At 46.9% G+C, this 16,419-nt stretch overlaps 1 protein-coding gene across 1 annotated transcript in view; it reads left to right on the top strand.

Annotated features, from left to right (window-relative positions):
• Positions 1-16,419, top strand: part of LOC123368705 (NACHT, LRR and PYD domains-containing protein 12-like) — a 104,474-nt gene that overhangs the window by 13,475 nt on the left and 74,580 nt on the right. The window contains exon 2 of the mRNA XM_045013749.1: positions 9,602-9,896. Within this exon, the coding sequence (XP_044869684.1) occupies positions 9,602-9,896 (295 nt within the window). The remainder of the gene's footprint in view (positions 1-9,601; positions 9,897-16,419) is intronic.

Here is a 16,419-nt window from a genome sequence, read left to right as displayed (position 1 = left end):
GATTGCACTCTTTAAATATATCAGAGGGATAAATACCAGGGAAGGAGAGGAATTATTTCAGCTCAGTGCTAATGTGGACACGAGGACAAACGGATATAAATTGTCAGTCAGGAAATTTAGGCTTGAAATTAGATGAAGGTTTCTAACCATCAGAGGAGTGCAATTCTGGAACAGCCTACCGAGGGAAACAGTGGGGGCGAAGGACCTCCATGACTTTAAGATTAAGCTGGATAAGTTTATGGAGGGGATGGTATGATAGGATAACGGGTTTAGTCAATAGGTCAATAACGTGCCACACTGGTAATTAGTACAAAGGGTCAATGTTGGGATATTGTTAGCCTTTTCCAGAGGGTCTGGCTGGAGAGTCTTGCCCGCATGCTCGGGGTTCAGCTGATCGCCATATTTGGGGTCGGGAAGGAATTTTCCTCCAGGGTAGATTGGCAGTGGCCCTGGAGGTTTTTCGCCTTCCTCCGAAGCATGGGGCAGGGGTTGCTTGCTGGTGGATTATCTGCTACTTGAAGTCTTTAAATCATGATTTGGAGCATTCAATAGCAGAGTCAAGGGAGAGAATTAGTTCAGGAGTGGGTGGATCGGCTTACGTGGCCTGCATCTTGCAGGAGGTCAGACTAGATGATCATACTGGTCCCTTCTGATCTTGAATTCTATGATTCTATGATTCTATACCTGAAAGGGGGTTCCAAAGAGGATGGATCTAGACTGTTCTCAGTGGTAGAAGATGACAGAACAAGGAGTAATGGTCTCAAGTTGCAGAGGGGGAGGTTTAGGTTGGACATTAGGAAAAACTTTTTCACTAGTAGGGTGGTGAAGAACTGGAATGGGTTACCTAGGGAGGTAGTGGAATCTCCTTCCTTAGAGGTTTTTAAGGTCAGGCTTGACAAAGCCCTAGCTGGGATGATTTAGTTGGGTTTGGTCCTGCTTTGAGCAGGGGGTTGGACTAGATGACCTCCTGAGGTCCCTTCCAACCCTGAGATTCTATGATTCTATGATTCATCTACCTGGGCAGTGCAATATTGGCCAATGGAGACCTGAAGAAGGAAGTGACATCGAGGACAGGAAAGAGATCCACAGCATTTACTAAGCTTAACAACTTCTGGAAATCAAAGCTATACAGCACCAGAACAAAATTGAGAATCTTCAACTCCAACATAATCTCAGTGCCAACATACAGCTGTGAAAGCTGGAGATGTACTAACATGCTAGACAGAAAACTAGATGCTTTCAAAAATAAGTGTCTATGAAAGATTCTGGGTGTTGGTTTGAAAGAAGTCATCACCATGTAAAAGAGCTGTGACATCACCAACCAGACGCTTGTTTCTACCAGCATCAAAAAAAAGTGCTGGACATACTTGGGATGCTTACTCTGGATGCCAACATGCAGACTCCCCAATAAAGCTGTACAGTGGAAAACAACTGATGTGAGGAAAGGAAGACACCCAAGAGAAACCTCAAGAAGAAGCCTTAGCTGGGAGGACAGAACAGTCCGTCTCAACACCTTAGAGCAGACGGAAGCAGCATAAGAACATAGAATCGGCCATACTGGGTCAGAGCAAAGCTCCATCTAGCCCAGTATCCTGTCTTCTGACAGTGGCCAATGCCAGGTGCCCCAGAGGGAATTAACAGAACAGGTAATCATCAAGTGATCCGTTGCCTATACCCAGTTTCTGGCAATCAGAGGCTAGGGACACCATCCCTGCCCATCTGGCCAATAGCCATTGATGGACCTATCCTCCATGAATTGATCTAATTCTTTTTTGAACCCTGTTAAAAAGTCTTGGCCTTCAAAACATCCTCTGTTAAGAAGTTCCACAGGTTGACTGTGCATTGTGTGAAGAAATATTTCCTTTTATTTGTTTTAAACCTGCTGCATATTAATTTTATTTGGTGACTCCTAGTTCTTGTGTTATGAGAAGGAGCAAATAACTCTTCCTTATTTACTCTCTCTATACCAGTCATGATTTTATAGACCCCTATCATATCTGCCCTGAGTCATCTCTTTTCCAAGCTGAAAAATCCCAGTTTTATTAATCTCTCCTCATATGGCAGCAGTTCCATACCCCTAATAATTTCTGTTGCCCTTTTCTCAACCTTTTCCAATTCCAATATATCTTTTTTGAGATGAAGAGACCACATCTGCACAAATGACAGAGAAGAATCATAGAATGGTAGGACTGGAAGGAACCTCGAGCATAGGCATGGGAACTAGAGGTGTGGGGGGTGCTGCAGGACCCCGAGGTTTTATCTGGGGCTCCACTGCCGACCCCGTGCCCAGGTCTCAGCTGCTGCACCCCCGTGGGGTCCCGGCTGCCAGCCCCGCACCCGGGTCCTGACTGCTCCCCCCTCCTCCCGGTCCTGGCTCTGTGCCCACCCCTCACTGGGTGGGGGACAGACAGGGGTAAGAGGGCTGGTTTTCAACACCCCCACTATTAAAAGTGTTCCCATGCCACTGATCTTGAGAGGTCATCTAGTCCAGTCCCCTGCACTGCAGACAGGACTAAGTATTATGTAGACCAGGGGTCTCAAACATGCAACCCGCCAAGCTCCCATGCCCCCTCCCCACCCGCATACCCCCCACCCCTCTGCCTATCCTGTGCTGCCGCAAGCCCCGCGCCACTCCCTGAAGTGGCTGGAACTACTGTATGTCCCTGCAGCCCCTGGCAGGAGTGTGGGGGGCACGTAGAGGGCTCTGTGCTCTCGCAGCTCCCATTGGCCAGGAACGGGGAACCACAGCCAATGGGAGCTTTGGGGGAGGTACCTGGAGGAGCAGCAAGAGCAGCACATGGCGCCGTTTCCACTCCCACCCCCAGGGACTCTGGCTGCTTCCTGGAGCGGAGCAGAGTCGGGCCAGGGCAGGCAGGCAGGGAGTCTCAAACTCAAATGACCATGGTGTGCGGCGCTGCCACCCCGGAGCCGCTCTAAGTATGTGGCGCCAGGCCGGAGCCCGCATCCTGCACCCCAACCCCCTGCCTGGAGCCGTCTGCCGCATTCCACACCTCTCGCACACCCCAACTCCCTGCCCTGAGCCCCCTGCCACACCCTGCACCCCAAACCCCTGCTGCACCCCTCACCTCTCCTGCACCCCACACACCAACTCCCTGCCCTGAGCCCCCTGCCATACCCTGCACACATCCTGCACCTCAGCTCCCTGCCCTGAGCCTCTGCCACACCCCGTACCCCTCCTGCTCCCCGTGGGGGCAGGGAAGGGGCAGAGTTGGGGTGAGGACTTTGGGGAAGAGGTTGGAATTGGGGCAGTGAAGGGGTGGGAAGAGGTGGGGCAGAAGCGGGGCCTCATGGAAGGGGTGGAGTGGGGGCAGGGCCAGGGGCAGCAAGTGGGGGGTGTCAGTGATGCAGCCCTTGTGGTCATTTGAGTTTGAGACCCCTGGCTTAGAATAAGGGTTATAAGGGCAGGGGCCACTCTAGCTGTAGATAAACGAGGCAGCTGCCTACAGTGTCAGATTCTGCCTGGGGTGGCCGGGCCAAACCTGAGTGACTCTACAAACCTGTGTGGCAGGTCGCAAGGCTGCTCCTCAAATGTGGCCAGGCCACCCTCTATCATAGCCACACCTGAGCGAGTGGTGCTGTGACCTGGTGTTTGCCACCCTCTCTGCCTTCTGCCAGAACCACTGAGCCATCAGAAGGCTCACCACACCCTCTGCCTGGTTGAGAACCTTTGTTCTAGGGTGCAGGATGGGGGCATCACACTGAAGTTTTGCTAGGGTGGCAGAGTGTCCAAGCAACCTTTGTATTGAGGGTGTAGAAATATTAGCAGTAAGTGAAAGAGCTGGAAGTGGAACTCATGGTATTTGGTTTTGCAGGTCAGTGTACTTTCCATGCAGCTACAGAACATTGGATGGGAAAAGGGTCTCTCATTTTGCTTCCCAAAACTGTGAGAAGGCTGCAGCTTTCCACAACATCACAATATGGACTAAAGCTGTGGCCAAAATCACACAACTCACAATAAATTAATGAGTTAGCAACTTTGTAGTTGTTTTCTCCCTTCCAGCCCTTTCCTGTAAAGTGCTAATTTTTCATTCTGAAAGAGGCCATGGTGGAGAGAGGGTTTCTGTTTTTCTTACCACTTCCCCAGCAAAAGTCTTCCCTGTGATACCCCTGACAAAGGGCCTCTCAGGTTTTCACTTTTAAAAATAAAACCAAACAGAATAGAAGGCTGTGTGCGCATGGGAAGCGGTACCTGGCTATTTGCAGGCCCACCAGTTATTTTGGACACCAGCTGTCACTGCATATTTAAACCTTAGCTTCAATTTAAGAGTATTTTTCCCCATCTGGGAAAAGGGGTAGGGCTAGTTCTAATAATAACGGATTTCAAAATGTCAGGAAGTGTAGGGGCTGCTTGCAAAAGTGTGACTATGCTCTGATCTCAGCAGTTTGCAGAGAATAGCTGTCCTCCATTTCTGGATGGAAAAAACATCTCAAATTCAGTCTAAGCAAGCTGCAGTGCCTCAAGGTGAGTCCACAATACATGATATTTTTAGTGAGCTAAGATCCTATTACAGTCAATTGAGTTCTGTGGAGAAAGCCAAAATCTTCAGTGCAGCTAGACAAGGAATATAGGGGTGTGGCAAACTCTCCACTTCCTGCTGGGAATGGAGGGTGTATGTTTGCAGGTTCATATATTTGTATAGTTGTTTATATATTTGTATTAAAACCAGAAGGGAGAATAACGGATTCCATTTGCTCTGGTTCCAAAATCTCTTGAAAGATCTCTGGAGCCGTGTTAGAAGAAGTAAAATAAAGTAACTGGGTGAGGCAGTGGGGGTGGGAGCTGTAACAGCATGAAGGATGAAATGTTCCTCTCTGCTTCCCCAAGTGAAGGGACGACTGAACCAGACAACCCAACCCTAGGAGTGAAGAAGGGAGGAGCGCTTGCACATTCCATTTTCCTCTTAATTCCCTTCACCCCCCTGAAAGCCCTTCTGTGCAGTTCTGGCTCCAGTGAGCTGGAGTGGGAGCAGTCATGATTGACGGGAGACATAGCCCATCTCTGTGATATTCTCCAGCGGGGCCGGCTCCAGGCACCAGCATTCCAAGCAAGTGCTTGGGGCGGAAATCTGCAAAGGGCAGCAGTCTGTGTGTTTTTGCCGCTCCAAGCAGTGCGCCGAATTGCCGCCACAGACGGCGGAGGCTGTCTGTGTGCGGTTAGGGCAGCTCGCGTGTTTCCGCAGTGGCGGCAATTCGGCAGCAGCTTCTATGTTCAGCTGCCCACGGGGGCAATTCAGCGGCTTCTGTCTTCCGTCTGAAGACAGAAGTTGCCGCCAAATTGCTGCCGCCATGGAAACGTGCGTGCTGCCCTAACAGCACACGGACTGCCCCCGCTATCCATGGCGGCAATTCGGCATGCTGCTTGGGACGGCAAAAACAGTAGAGCCGGCCCTGTTCTCCAGACCTACCAGGCAGCTTGTAACTCCTCCCTTTTGAAGGGATGTTTGGGGGGACTGAGGGTGGCAATGGACTGTACACATAAATTTTGCTTTAGAAAGGACTTCAGGATTGGGCCCCTAGTTTGTTCCTTTAGCTTTGTGTTTTGCAGATGTAGTTTATGTTTAGGGTTGCCTGATTTGCAAGATTATTTCTACAGCTTTCTCGTAGCATCTGTGATAGAGCAGTCGGCTCCACATTCCACTGCATTAAATATTGTGCATTTGAGAATTGGTAGGGTTAGTAAAATGGCTCCTATAATGCTTGCAAGATGGACGCTGCAATCACAAAATAAACCTTGTCAGATTTTGCTTCAGTACAGTGAGGCGGGGGGTGGGGGGGGGAAGGAAACATTCTTCCTATAGTTTAAGCTTTCTCATCAAGAAATGTTACCAAAAGGAAAAGAAGTAGAATGTGTCTATTTTATTTTTACTAGAAGCAGAAAATTCTGAAAGCTCCCTAAGAGCTATTTCCTTCATTTTCTTCACTAGTGCAGCAAGTACTATACCAAACACTGATGACTGTTTGTAATGGCAGACTATTCTGTCCTTACTACTTCCCTTGTTTTGTACAGTTATACTGCAAATTCTCTCAGGGAATATTTTAAGGCTTTTACATAATAAATAAAAACAAATATGCACATGCACAAATTACTACAAATCTAAGATTTTGGAAGAAACTACATTCTGTGGAAATTCATATTGTTCTGGAAGTTTACTGTGGATGAATGAGCTCCATTCCATTTTCAACATTTCTCTGTGTTTATTAAATCCTAAAAGCACTTCTCTCTGAAGACTTTTCCACAGTACAATATGGGTAGTTCTCATATTCAGGAGGGTTTTTCTGGAGTTCAGTCTATATTTTCCTTCTTAATTTCAGCCCATGACTCCTGGCTGTATTCAGGGGTCTGCAGGAGTAGAAGGTGTCGGGACAGGCACCACCAGGAGAGGGTGTGCTGGCTGAAAGAGATAATCTCCCAGATGACCAGCAGGAAGTGCTGCTCTGCTGAGTGAAACCCACCACAGGCTGTTATAAAGGGGATGATGATCAATTGTTCTTCATGTCCACAGATGGTAGAACAAGAAGTAGTGGGCTTAATATGCAGAAAAGGAGATTTAGATTAGTTATTAGGAGAGACTTTCTACTGTAACCATGCAGTTCTGGAACAGGCTTCCAAGGGAGTTGCAGTCATTGGAGGCTTTTAAGAACAGGTCGAACAAACACCTATCAGGGATGGTCTGGCTTTACTTGGTTCTTCATGCAGGGGGCTGGTCTTGACGTCCTCTCAAGGTCACTTCCAGCCCTACATTTCTATGATTCTGTGACTGAGTTTCATGGAGCTTGTTATACAAGGGCTTAGAAACAACCTAGAAATACAGGGCCCCATCCTTTTCTGTCTAATGGCTGGAGTGTGCATGAAAGGGAACAAGAAACACTCGCTCCTTTCAAACAGAAAGTGAATTACAGCAAACTGCATTCAGCCCTTTATTCTTGTCGTGAGCGAGGAGCTGGAGACAATACAGAGTAAGGGTATTATTCATGTCTCTGATGCTCTATAGAAAGAAGTGTGGGCCTGATTACCCTGGAGCTGCTGTGTGTGCACAGTAATCAGAGTCAATGGAAACTGAGTTGCGACAGTGAAACAGCAACAGGGTTGAGAGTGTGAGTTTCCAAAAACCTAGGCATGGTCAGAGTCAAATCCCTGAACTCATTATGGTGGAATCCACAGGCACTGAGATGTACTGTTAATATTCGCTTTAGATTTCTGATGGGACATGGGGTGGGGGCGATGGCCATGACAGAGCTGGTTCCATTCCTCTGGTATGAATATGCTCTGTTTCTTTAATGGTGTTGCTGATCTTGCATTACATTTGCCTGCACACGACATTTCCTTTACCATGGGCATCAGTGCGAACACAGCTGAGGGCCATTTACAAACACAGCAGACTAGTGATTTTAAATGCTATTTGAAGAGTCTTTATAAATTGTTATCTGTGAACATTCAGATAAGTGCCAGATTATTCAGGAAAATAATTCAATAATGTGAAATTCAATAATCTGAAATTACAAATGTCTGGATAAATAATTATTCACTTGCACATCTGTGTGGAAGCTCTTTAGTCATTATGTGATATGTGTCCTGTTTAAAAAAAATAAAATATCCTTTCATGGAGCATGAACAGTGCTGCACAATATAGGTGAGAAATAACACACTGTAAATATCTATGCTAAATATTTGTGAATAACCCAGAGTCTGAACATTGTTCAAACTCTTTGGTGAATAGTTAGAAAAACTGAATCTATCAATACAAATCAGGGAAGAGTTAAGATTATTTGTTACCCCAAACAAGGGCTGGAATGGTACTGAATGTTCTCTGTTCTTATTCATTTTGACATCCTCTGAATTCATTAATCAGTAGGTGAACATTAAAGATGTGGGGTCAGATGCTGCTCGCTTTCCTCTCATAGCTAGTACCATTGGCTTCAACAAAATTACTCTAATTAAAATGGCAAAGAGGATTTGATCCCTGACCGGTAATTCAGTGATTGTGGAGGAAGCCACTTTGATTTCTTATGTAGACCCTGGCTGCTGTTTAGAAAGGGCAGTTCTCCTGTGCTGCTGATGCCATGGAAGAACTTCCTGCCATTGCTGCCTACACAGGATCCTTTTGTATTTGCTTTGACCAAGAACATCTGCACTTTTGTCAGTGGATGTTTGTCCTTCAGACCCAGCTCAACAAAGCACCTTGAGTTTAGAAGTCTTGCATCTTATGCCCTGGGCATTGAAAGACTGACTACAGGTTTCTTCCACGTGTTGAGACATTCTTATTGAGGGCCTCATCCATGCTCTGGACTGAATCTCTGGGGAATGGAGTGCTCTCCCTTTCAGGCAGCAGGCAGTGCTTGCTCTGGTGCCCAAGAAGGGGGATCTCCATGATCTGAGGAATTGTCACCTGGCATCACTCCTCTATATGGAGTAAAAGTTGTAGTGAAGGCCATCTTGCTGCAACTGCAGTCTGTGCTGGTGGTAGGGATCCACCCTGACCAGACCTGTGCCCCCAGACCAGACTGTATTCAGCAATCGATTTCTGGGCAGGGACTTGGTCTGTCATGTACTTCCTTGACTCTCAACCTGGAAAAGGCATTTGACAGGGTGGATCACGAATATATCCTGGCAACTCTATTTGGGTTCAGATTTGGGCCTGCTCTGTGTGGTCTTCTGGGTGCTGTGCATCTCTGTGCAGTGCTTGCTCAAGCTCCATTGGGCCCTGACTGAGCCCATCACCATCAGATGAGGTGTGTCTATAAGGGATGCCGTCTGTCCAGCCAGCTCTACTCTGTATACATTGAGCCCTCCTCTGATGGGTTGGTGCCCAGAAACAGAGCTGTGGGCAGAGCTTTGCCTTTGTGTGGTGTTTCAGAGAGTACCAACAGGTATCTTGTTTCCACTGTAGCACCGGCTAAGCAGGCAGCCAGACATCTTCTGTCCTGTTTTCCCTTGTCTGGGTCCAGGATAGGAAGGAGAGAGAGAGGTGGGAGCAGAACAATGTTGTAGGTCCAGTATTGGTGCCAAGCCTCCACCAACCTCTGGACCAGGCTCCCCACAAGTGTACACCCGCCCAGCCCACCAGCAGCCGTTCTCGCACAGTCATCACCACTGGAACCACCCCCTCCCTTCAGCAGCCGCCACCATCAACGCAACACTACCCCAGGAGCCAAAAAACAACTCCGGGCATCCCAACACCTCAGGCACCCAACAAATGCCTATACCCAGTAATCCCAACACTCATCCACCCTATGCCTCCAACTACCCCAAGGTGCCCTAGCACCCACCTAGAGAGCCACCAGCTTCCCCTAGGCACAGCTGCCAAGTTTTGCACAGCAGTGTGATACTACTGCCAGTTCTTGGGCCAGGATGTGATCCCCACTAGCCAAAGCTTGTTATATTCAAACTTATAAATGTACAAATTATCTCAGTAAGTAACTTGGATAAAATGGGAGACACGGAATTGCACAAAATGTGTAGTTGTGGGTATGTGGAAAGGTGTTTTTGTGCAGTCACTGGGTGCACTTAATTATTGGGATCACAACTTTATGATGTCCACAGTTTAGCATTAATCCTCTATTGTGCTTGTTTCCATTTCAGATAGTTCTTAATATCCTCGTGATGGGCAGAAAGACACCGACTGACGTCCTTCAGGGACTGGAGGATCTTGCAGAGCAAGACTTTAAAAAATTTCGACACACATTGTCTGAGTTTGACTTCGATGACAAACCCTCAATCCCCTGGTGTAAACTGGAGAAGGCTGAGAGGATAGATGTTGCAAGACTCCTGAAAGAATGCTATGGTCAGAAAAGAGCAGTGGATGTAGCTATCAAAATCTTCACTAGCCTCAATCTCAACAACTCTGCCAGGAAACTCAAACAGGAAAAAGATACAGGTAAAAAGATCCAAAGTGACTCTGACTCCTGGGAGTCATTTCTTTGTGAATATCTCCCAGAGCATTTGTAGCAGGAGTAGCAGCAAAGTAATGACACCTCAGAGATTCCACAACCTGCAGGGAGTCAGAGTGAATCAAGGGAAACTTTGCAGAGCAGTTAAAGCCTGACCTACCAGATGGCACATGCATTTTTAGGAACATGGAAACTACCATGCTAACACCAGTCCATCAAGTCCAGTATTCTGTCTCTGACAGTGGCCCCTGCCAGATACTTCAGAGGTGCTAAAACCCCTACACTAAGCAGTTATGGGATAATCTGTCCATAGAGTGAGTTTCATTGTGACCCCATAAGTAAGGCAGGTGTGAGGGGAGTTGGGGGAGAGATCAGGTCTTACACCCTGAAGCACAAGTTTATATCCTGTCCAGAACTCTTGTTGGTTTTTTAAATATTTATTATTATAACTAGATAGGCTCGTTATCCTTATAAATAATAATTATTTGTTTAATTCTGCTAAACTTTCAGCATCAATAAACTGTGGCAATAAGTTCCACGGGCTAATTAAGCATTGTATGGAAAATTTGCCATCTTTCATGTTCACTAAAGGTCCCCTTGATATTGTATCAGACTGGGAACTTCTATTCACACTGTCTTCTGTCTTCTGTATACTAGACATTGTTTTGTCATGACTGTTCTCATTTGTCTTCTCTCAAAGGTAAGGAGTTCCAGTCTTTTCAGTCTCTTCATTTGAGTTTTTCCATGCCTCTAATCTTTCTTGCTGTTTTCTCCGAACTCCCTCTGATTCTGCTATGTACTTTCGGAGTTGGGATGAACAGTATTCTTGGTTAGGGCTCACCACTGATTTGTGTAATGCCATATATTTTGTGTACTTTTTTCCAGCCTACTTCTTATGTAATCTAGCATTTTGTCTGATTTTTGTATCACTGCTACACACTGAGCAGAAGTTGTCATTGAGCAATCAGCAGTTGTCATTGAGTTATCCATAGTGAAGCCCAGGTCTTTTTCCTCAATTGAAGGTGCAACGTGGATTTTCCAGGGTTTAAATTGGCTTTTGTGAACAAACTTGAAGATGGAAGTATGCCTTCCCTCCAGCATGTTGCTTTCATATGCTACAAGGGTGATTTTGCCTGTGATGAGGTAAGGCTCTTTTCAAATAGGTTGGAACTTTTTGACTTCTCTTCTTTTTGGTATAGTCAAAATAAAATACCCTGTCCCAGTATGCCGTTCCCTCGGAAAAAGTTTCTATCATAAAGTGAGATCCTCTGTCTGAGTTTCTGCCAAGAGGCAGACGCCATCTACTGAAAACATGATTTAGTGATAGTGTGGCTGTTGTGTGAGCTGTATCACTGGCAGGTAAACCTTCCACCCATTCTGTGAACAGGCAGGTTATTGTGAGCATGTACTGATTTCACTGGGAGGAATGGGTCTCTGGGCCCACCCAGTCAGTTTGAATGTCTGACATGGGGAAGGAGTTTCCCTAGCCCTGTGGGGTGCACAGTGTGTAGGTTGTGCAGGCTGGATCTCAATGCAGCTGAGTCTTCCTGAACATAGCTAGCTACTTTCTTACTCAGGTCAGAAGGAGTCTGTCTCAGATGATCATACAGGGTCTGGGGGCAGGGATGTTCTCAGCATGTCTCACCGCATGCATGGAGTAGTATAATCCCAGGGTAGGACATGGATACGACATGCTGGGGAATGTGGTTTCATTCATGGCTGTAGGCCAGGAGATTTTATGCAGAGTAACCCTGTCTCTTTGATTGAATATTACCTCTGGTTGTTCATCCTTTTGCCAGTTCCTCAGATGTGATAGGATGAGTCACAGGGTCCTCCATGTACTGATAAAGCTTGGACACCATTAGGTCCTTTTAGATGTGCCTCTGCAAAATCTTCATAGGCAAAGACCAGGGTGCTTTGAGAGGATCCTCTCTTTCAGGATTGACTATTATGGTTTCTGTTTCCTAGTGTTTAGCTTGCTCTCAGGTAACGATGGTTGCTCTAGCTATAGGAAGGGCTTGGAAATCCAGGGAGTGCCAGTCAGGGCTCCCACCCAGGCTAGCTGATCAGCCATGTCATTCCCTGTTTGTCAGGGTCCTTCTTCCAATAGACTCCCAGGTCATTATCCTGAACTGATTGATCCACTGTGCAGATTAGTTTGGTGCGAGCATAATCTTTTCCTTCTGGTTTTTGAATTCTCTCACTCCCCATCAGGGCAGGATGAAGAGGGAGAGAATACTGGGCAGAATCAGAACAGCTCACAGGCTCCTGAATGAGATAGTCGAGGGCTGGCTGAATAGGTATCAGAATACCAGCTGGTTTGCACTCTGGCTGAATTTAGAGTCTAATTTAAATGTCTGTTGTGGACCACAGAATGAAGTTGTACTCTTGCATGCACATCCCCTTCTAGGCAGAAGACTTGGTCATGTGAGTTGGTAAGGGAGGTGTCCTGATTTCTGCAGGATAGGAGTCTCTATGGGCACAGAATCTGAGGGCTCTGATCCAGTAACTCTACATTGGTGTAGATGAGCTAACCTTGGAGCTTTCCTGATTCTCGTGTTCGGGTTATATCAAGCCTCTAGGTTGTTTGCTCACAGTGTCATGCGGTGGTCCTGGCTCTGGTGATTCTCCTTTCCTTGATTTTCTGTCTTAGTAAGTATTTAAAGGAGAGGTGAGTCTCTATAATTATAGCAAGAACAGGAGTACTTATGGCACCTTCGAGACTAACAAATTTATTTCAGCATAAGCTTTCGTGGGCTACAGCCCACTTCATCGGATGCATGTAGTGGAAAATACAGTAGGAAGATATATATATACACAAAGAACATGAAACAATGGGTGTTACCATACACCCTATAAGGAAAGTGATAAGTTAAGGTGACCTATTATCAGCAGGAGAGAAAAAGAACTGTGTAGTGGTAATGAAAACGGCCCATTTCCAGCAATTGTGCATTCCTGGGGCCCGGTGCTTCACAAGGATGGGTTTCCATTTTCAGAAGGGTGTCTGTTTGACTCCAATAATCTCTCTCAACTTGCTGTTCAGCCATATTGGTTCATTTCTTGCCTTCCTTTTTCCTTTTATTTATGGCCATTCATGCTTTTTTGACTATCATGATGTGAGGTAGCAGGGAAATTGCCATCCGGCACAGTGGGGGTTAAAGAAAATGTTTGGGTTCAGCTAGCGCCACCCCACTACACCTGCGGCCAATGCCAGGTCTGGAGGGGGGGGGGACGTGAAAAGAAGGGAGCTTGGGTCAGTTGGAGGCTGATTGGTGAGGAGGAAGGAGCTATCTGTCTGCCTGCCCAAAGGGATGGATCAGTGACCTGCCAACCAGCACAGCCACTTGAGGAAAGTAAGGGCTCCCCTGCCAAGGGGAGGCTGCAAACAAGCCCCAGCACTCAGGGCAATTGGACTAGTGGGGCCGTACCCCACACTGAAGAGACTTGTAGGAAGTAGCCCAGGGAAGCGGGTCTCAACTCCTCACGAGGAGAGAGACCCATCTCCCCTGTTTAGGGGTTGATCTACACCAGGGCCTGGGCTGGGACCCAGTAGAGAGGGAGGGTCTGGGTCCCCCTACACCCACCCTCTTAGCTGGTCTTTCAGTCTGTAAGGCCAGAGGTCTAGCCACTAGGCCACCTGGCCACAGAAGATCCTATCAAAGAGGGTGAAACCAGTCCATCACCCCTCGAAGATGGCCCAAATTAATCAGACTCTGTATCGCAATTGTTATGACTTGGCAGGCATTCAGCCCCCTGAAAATATTGGGGAATACTCAACTAGACATAAGGCAATTTCCATAATGTGCTTTCTTACTGTATTAATTAGAGAGTTTACAAGGCTGCTCTCTGAAGATCTGTACATGCCTGTGTTGCCGGCTCAAAGAGTCTGAGGCGGAGCAACAGCAGGGGTTCGTTGCCCGGTGTGCATAGCACTAATTGACACACCAGGGTGGAGAAGCAAAACCAGGTTTATTTGAGCCCAAATAAGGTGCCAGGGAGAAAAAGCATTCTCAAATCCTGCACACCCGCGCGCAGGCGGGGTCCCAGCATTTATACCCCACTTGTTTGTGTAAGCCTTTTGTTCGGTTTTCCCTCTCACCCCTCCCTTCCCAACAGCAGTCACTGTAAACATTACATTTCAGCGTGTTAGAAAAGTTCTCATCCGCATGTTTATCTGTTGGCCTTGTTAGCTCAGGCACATGAAGCCTTCTCCCCCCTTCTTCCCCCACCTTCTCACTACTTTTGCTAGTTTAAGCGGGACTGCAGCTGTCTGCTAAAAAGCTGACTCTCACATATTCTGCTTTTAGGCTGTTAGCATGCAGGTTGGTTAAAGTTCACAGCATGGAAGACCTCTGGTTCACTCAGGCCTGCAGTCACAACTTTGGTTTACTTAGGCCTAGTGACACCAACATCTGTGTGCCGTTGCACTCCATATGCTTTATGAAAATATGCTTATGAATGTGAACATGATGTAACTGGAATATGCTTTACGCAAAAGGTCCCGTTAGAAAGCTTATAATCTACTAAGTGTGTTCATTCTATTTGTTTGCATGTATTATTTCTGTTTCTGGAGTTAGGAGAATAAGATATAAACTTGTATCACTGTTGTAATCACATCAGGTGAGGGCCATCAATGGGGCATTAGGAACTTGATGGCTCCCACTGACTAGAACAATTTATAGTAAATGGTTTATTTACCTGCAAGCCTTCCTGTGTACCTGTGGGCCAACCCAGAAGCAATTGAGACTAGGTGCTTGTCTACACTGGCGATTAACAGTGCTGCAACTTTCTTGCTCAGGGGTGTGAAAAAACTCCCCATTGAGCACGCAAGTTGCAGCACTGTAAAGCACCTTTGAGGTGGTTTTTTTTTTTTGAGCGCTGAGAGAACTATCTCCCAGTGCTGTGCCGCGACCACACAAGGTACGTTAAAGCGCTGCAGTGCTTTAGCATTGCCAGAGTAGGCTAGCCCTTGGGAGATCTTACAGTGACATGTGACCATATCACATGATACTGGAACCCATCTTAGTTACTGTACTTTTCCATTAATGAGGAGGGTTGTGGCCCAAAGTCAGACAAAAGATTCCCGCCTTGTGACAAAAATATAAAAGGGGGTGGAGAAGGACAAAGGGCCCTGCCAGTCATGAGATCCCTTGTTTGTCACCTGAAATGGCTGCTGGAACTAACAAAGATTGTATCAGGCGAAAGGATTGGGTCTGGACTAGGATGAAGTGTAGTCTGTGAAAGGAGTTTATTGGAACATCTCTAAGCCCTGGTCTACACTAAGGTCGGGGGTCGAACTAGGGTACGCGAATTCAGCTACGTGAATAACGTAGCTGAATTCGAACTACCCTAGTTCGACTTACTTACCCGTCCAGACGCCGCGGAAGCGAACTCCGCGGCTCCAAGGTCGACTCCGGCAACTCCTCCTGCCGCGGTGGAGTACCGGAGTTCGAACTAGCGCTTCCGGGGTTCGAACTATCGCGTCTAGATCAGACGCGATAGTTCGAACTCCGAGCAGTCGAACTCGCCGCGTCGACCCAGCAGGTAAGTGTAAACGTGGCCTAAGCATGAGATATTACCTGTGATCAGTTTCTTAATGTATTAGGCTTAGACTTGTGTGTTTTGCTTTGTGACTTACTTTGTTCATTCTGTTATTACTTGAAACCATTTAAATCCTACTTTTTATACTTAATAAAATCACTTTTATTTATTAATAAACCCAGTGTAAGTGATTAATACCGGGGGAGCAAACAGCTGTGCATCTCTATCAGTGTTATAGAGGGTGAACAATTTATGAATTTACCCTGTCTAAGCTTTGTACAGAGTAAAATGGATTTATTTGGGGTTCAGGCTCCCAGAAGGACTGAATGCTGGGTGCTGGGAAAGTCCCTGTTAACTGAGCAGTCCCAGGGCTGAGTGAATCTCAGTTTCTGTGAACTGCAGCAGGGTGTGGCCCAACCTCTTGGTCTGTGCTGGAGCAGACTGGTGTGTATAATTCAGCAAGACAGGAGTGAAGGGGCGCCTATTCTGGCAGAGGGGTTATATTCAATGGTATCCCAGCACATCGAGTGACAGCCCCGAGGGGGGTCTCTGTGACCGAACCCATCACAGCCTGAGGCAGTTTTTTCCCTTCAACTGAAACTTGATTTGGAAAAGTAAGGTTGTTCATCACTAATAATTTTAATCTGAGACCCAGAGCTGCTGTATGCAATGTAGTTGTAGCCTCATCCAGAGCTGCTGTACATTGTGGCAGTTCTGCAATCTTTGTTCATCTGGAACTCCACAGCCCTTTCCTGGGGTTGTACTGCCTGCTAAATGCACACAGGTGGGAATGGGTAGAGGGACCCTGAATAAGAAAGAGACGTTACCCATCAGTAACTGTGGTTCTGCATGAGTGTTCCCTCTACAAATTCACACTCCCCACCCACCTCACTTCTTTAGAGTCTAAGGTTAAGTATTCCTGAATTAGCGGAAGAGCAATGGGGGCACAAGCCCCACTTTATGCCCTGG

Source organism: Mauremys mutica, chromosome 4 (assembly GCF_020497125.1).
Source record: "Mauremys mutica isolate MM-2020 ecotype Southern chromosome 4, ASM2049712v1, whole genome shotgun sequence".
In the NCBI taxonomy this organism is placed as follows: domain Eukaryota; kingdom Metazoa; phylum Chordata; order Testudines; family Geoemydidae; genus Mauremys; species Mauremys mutica.
Note: the sequence above shows the minus strand (reverse complement) of the source record. Positions and strands in the feature narration are given on the sequence as shown.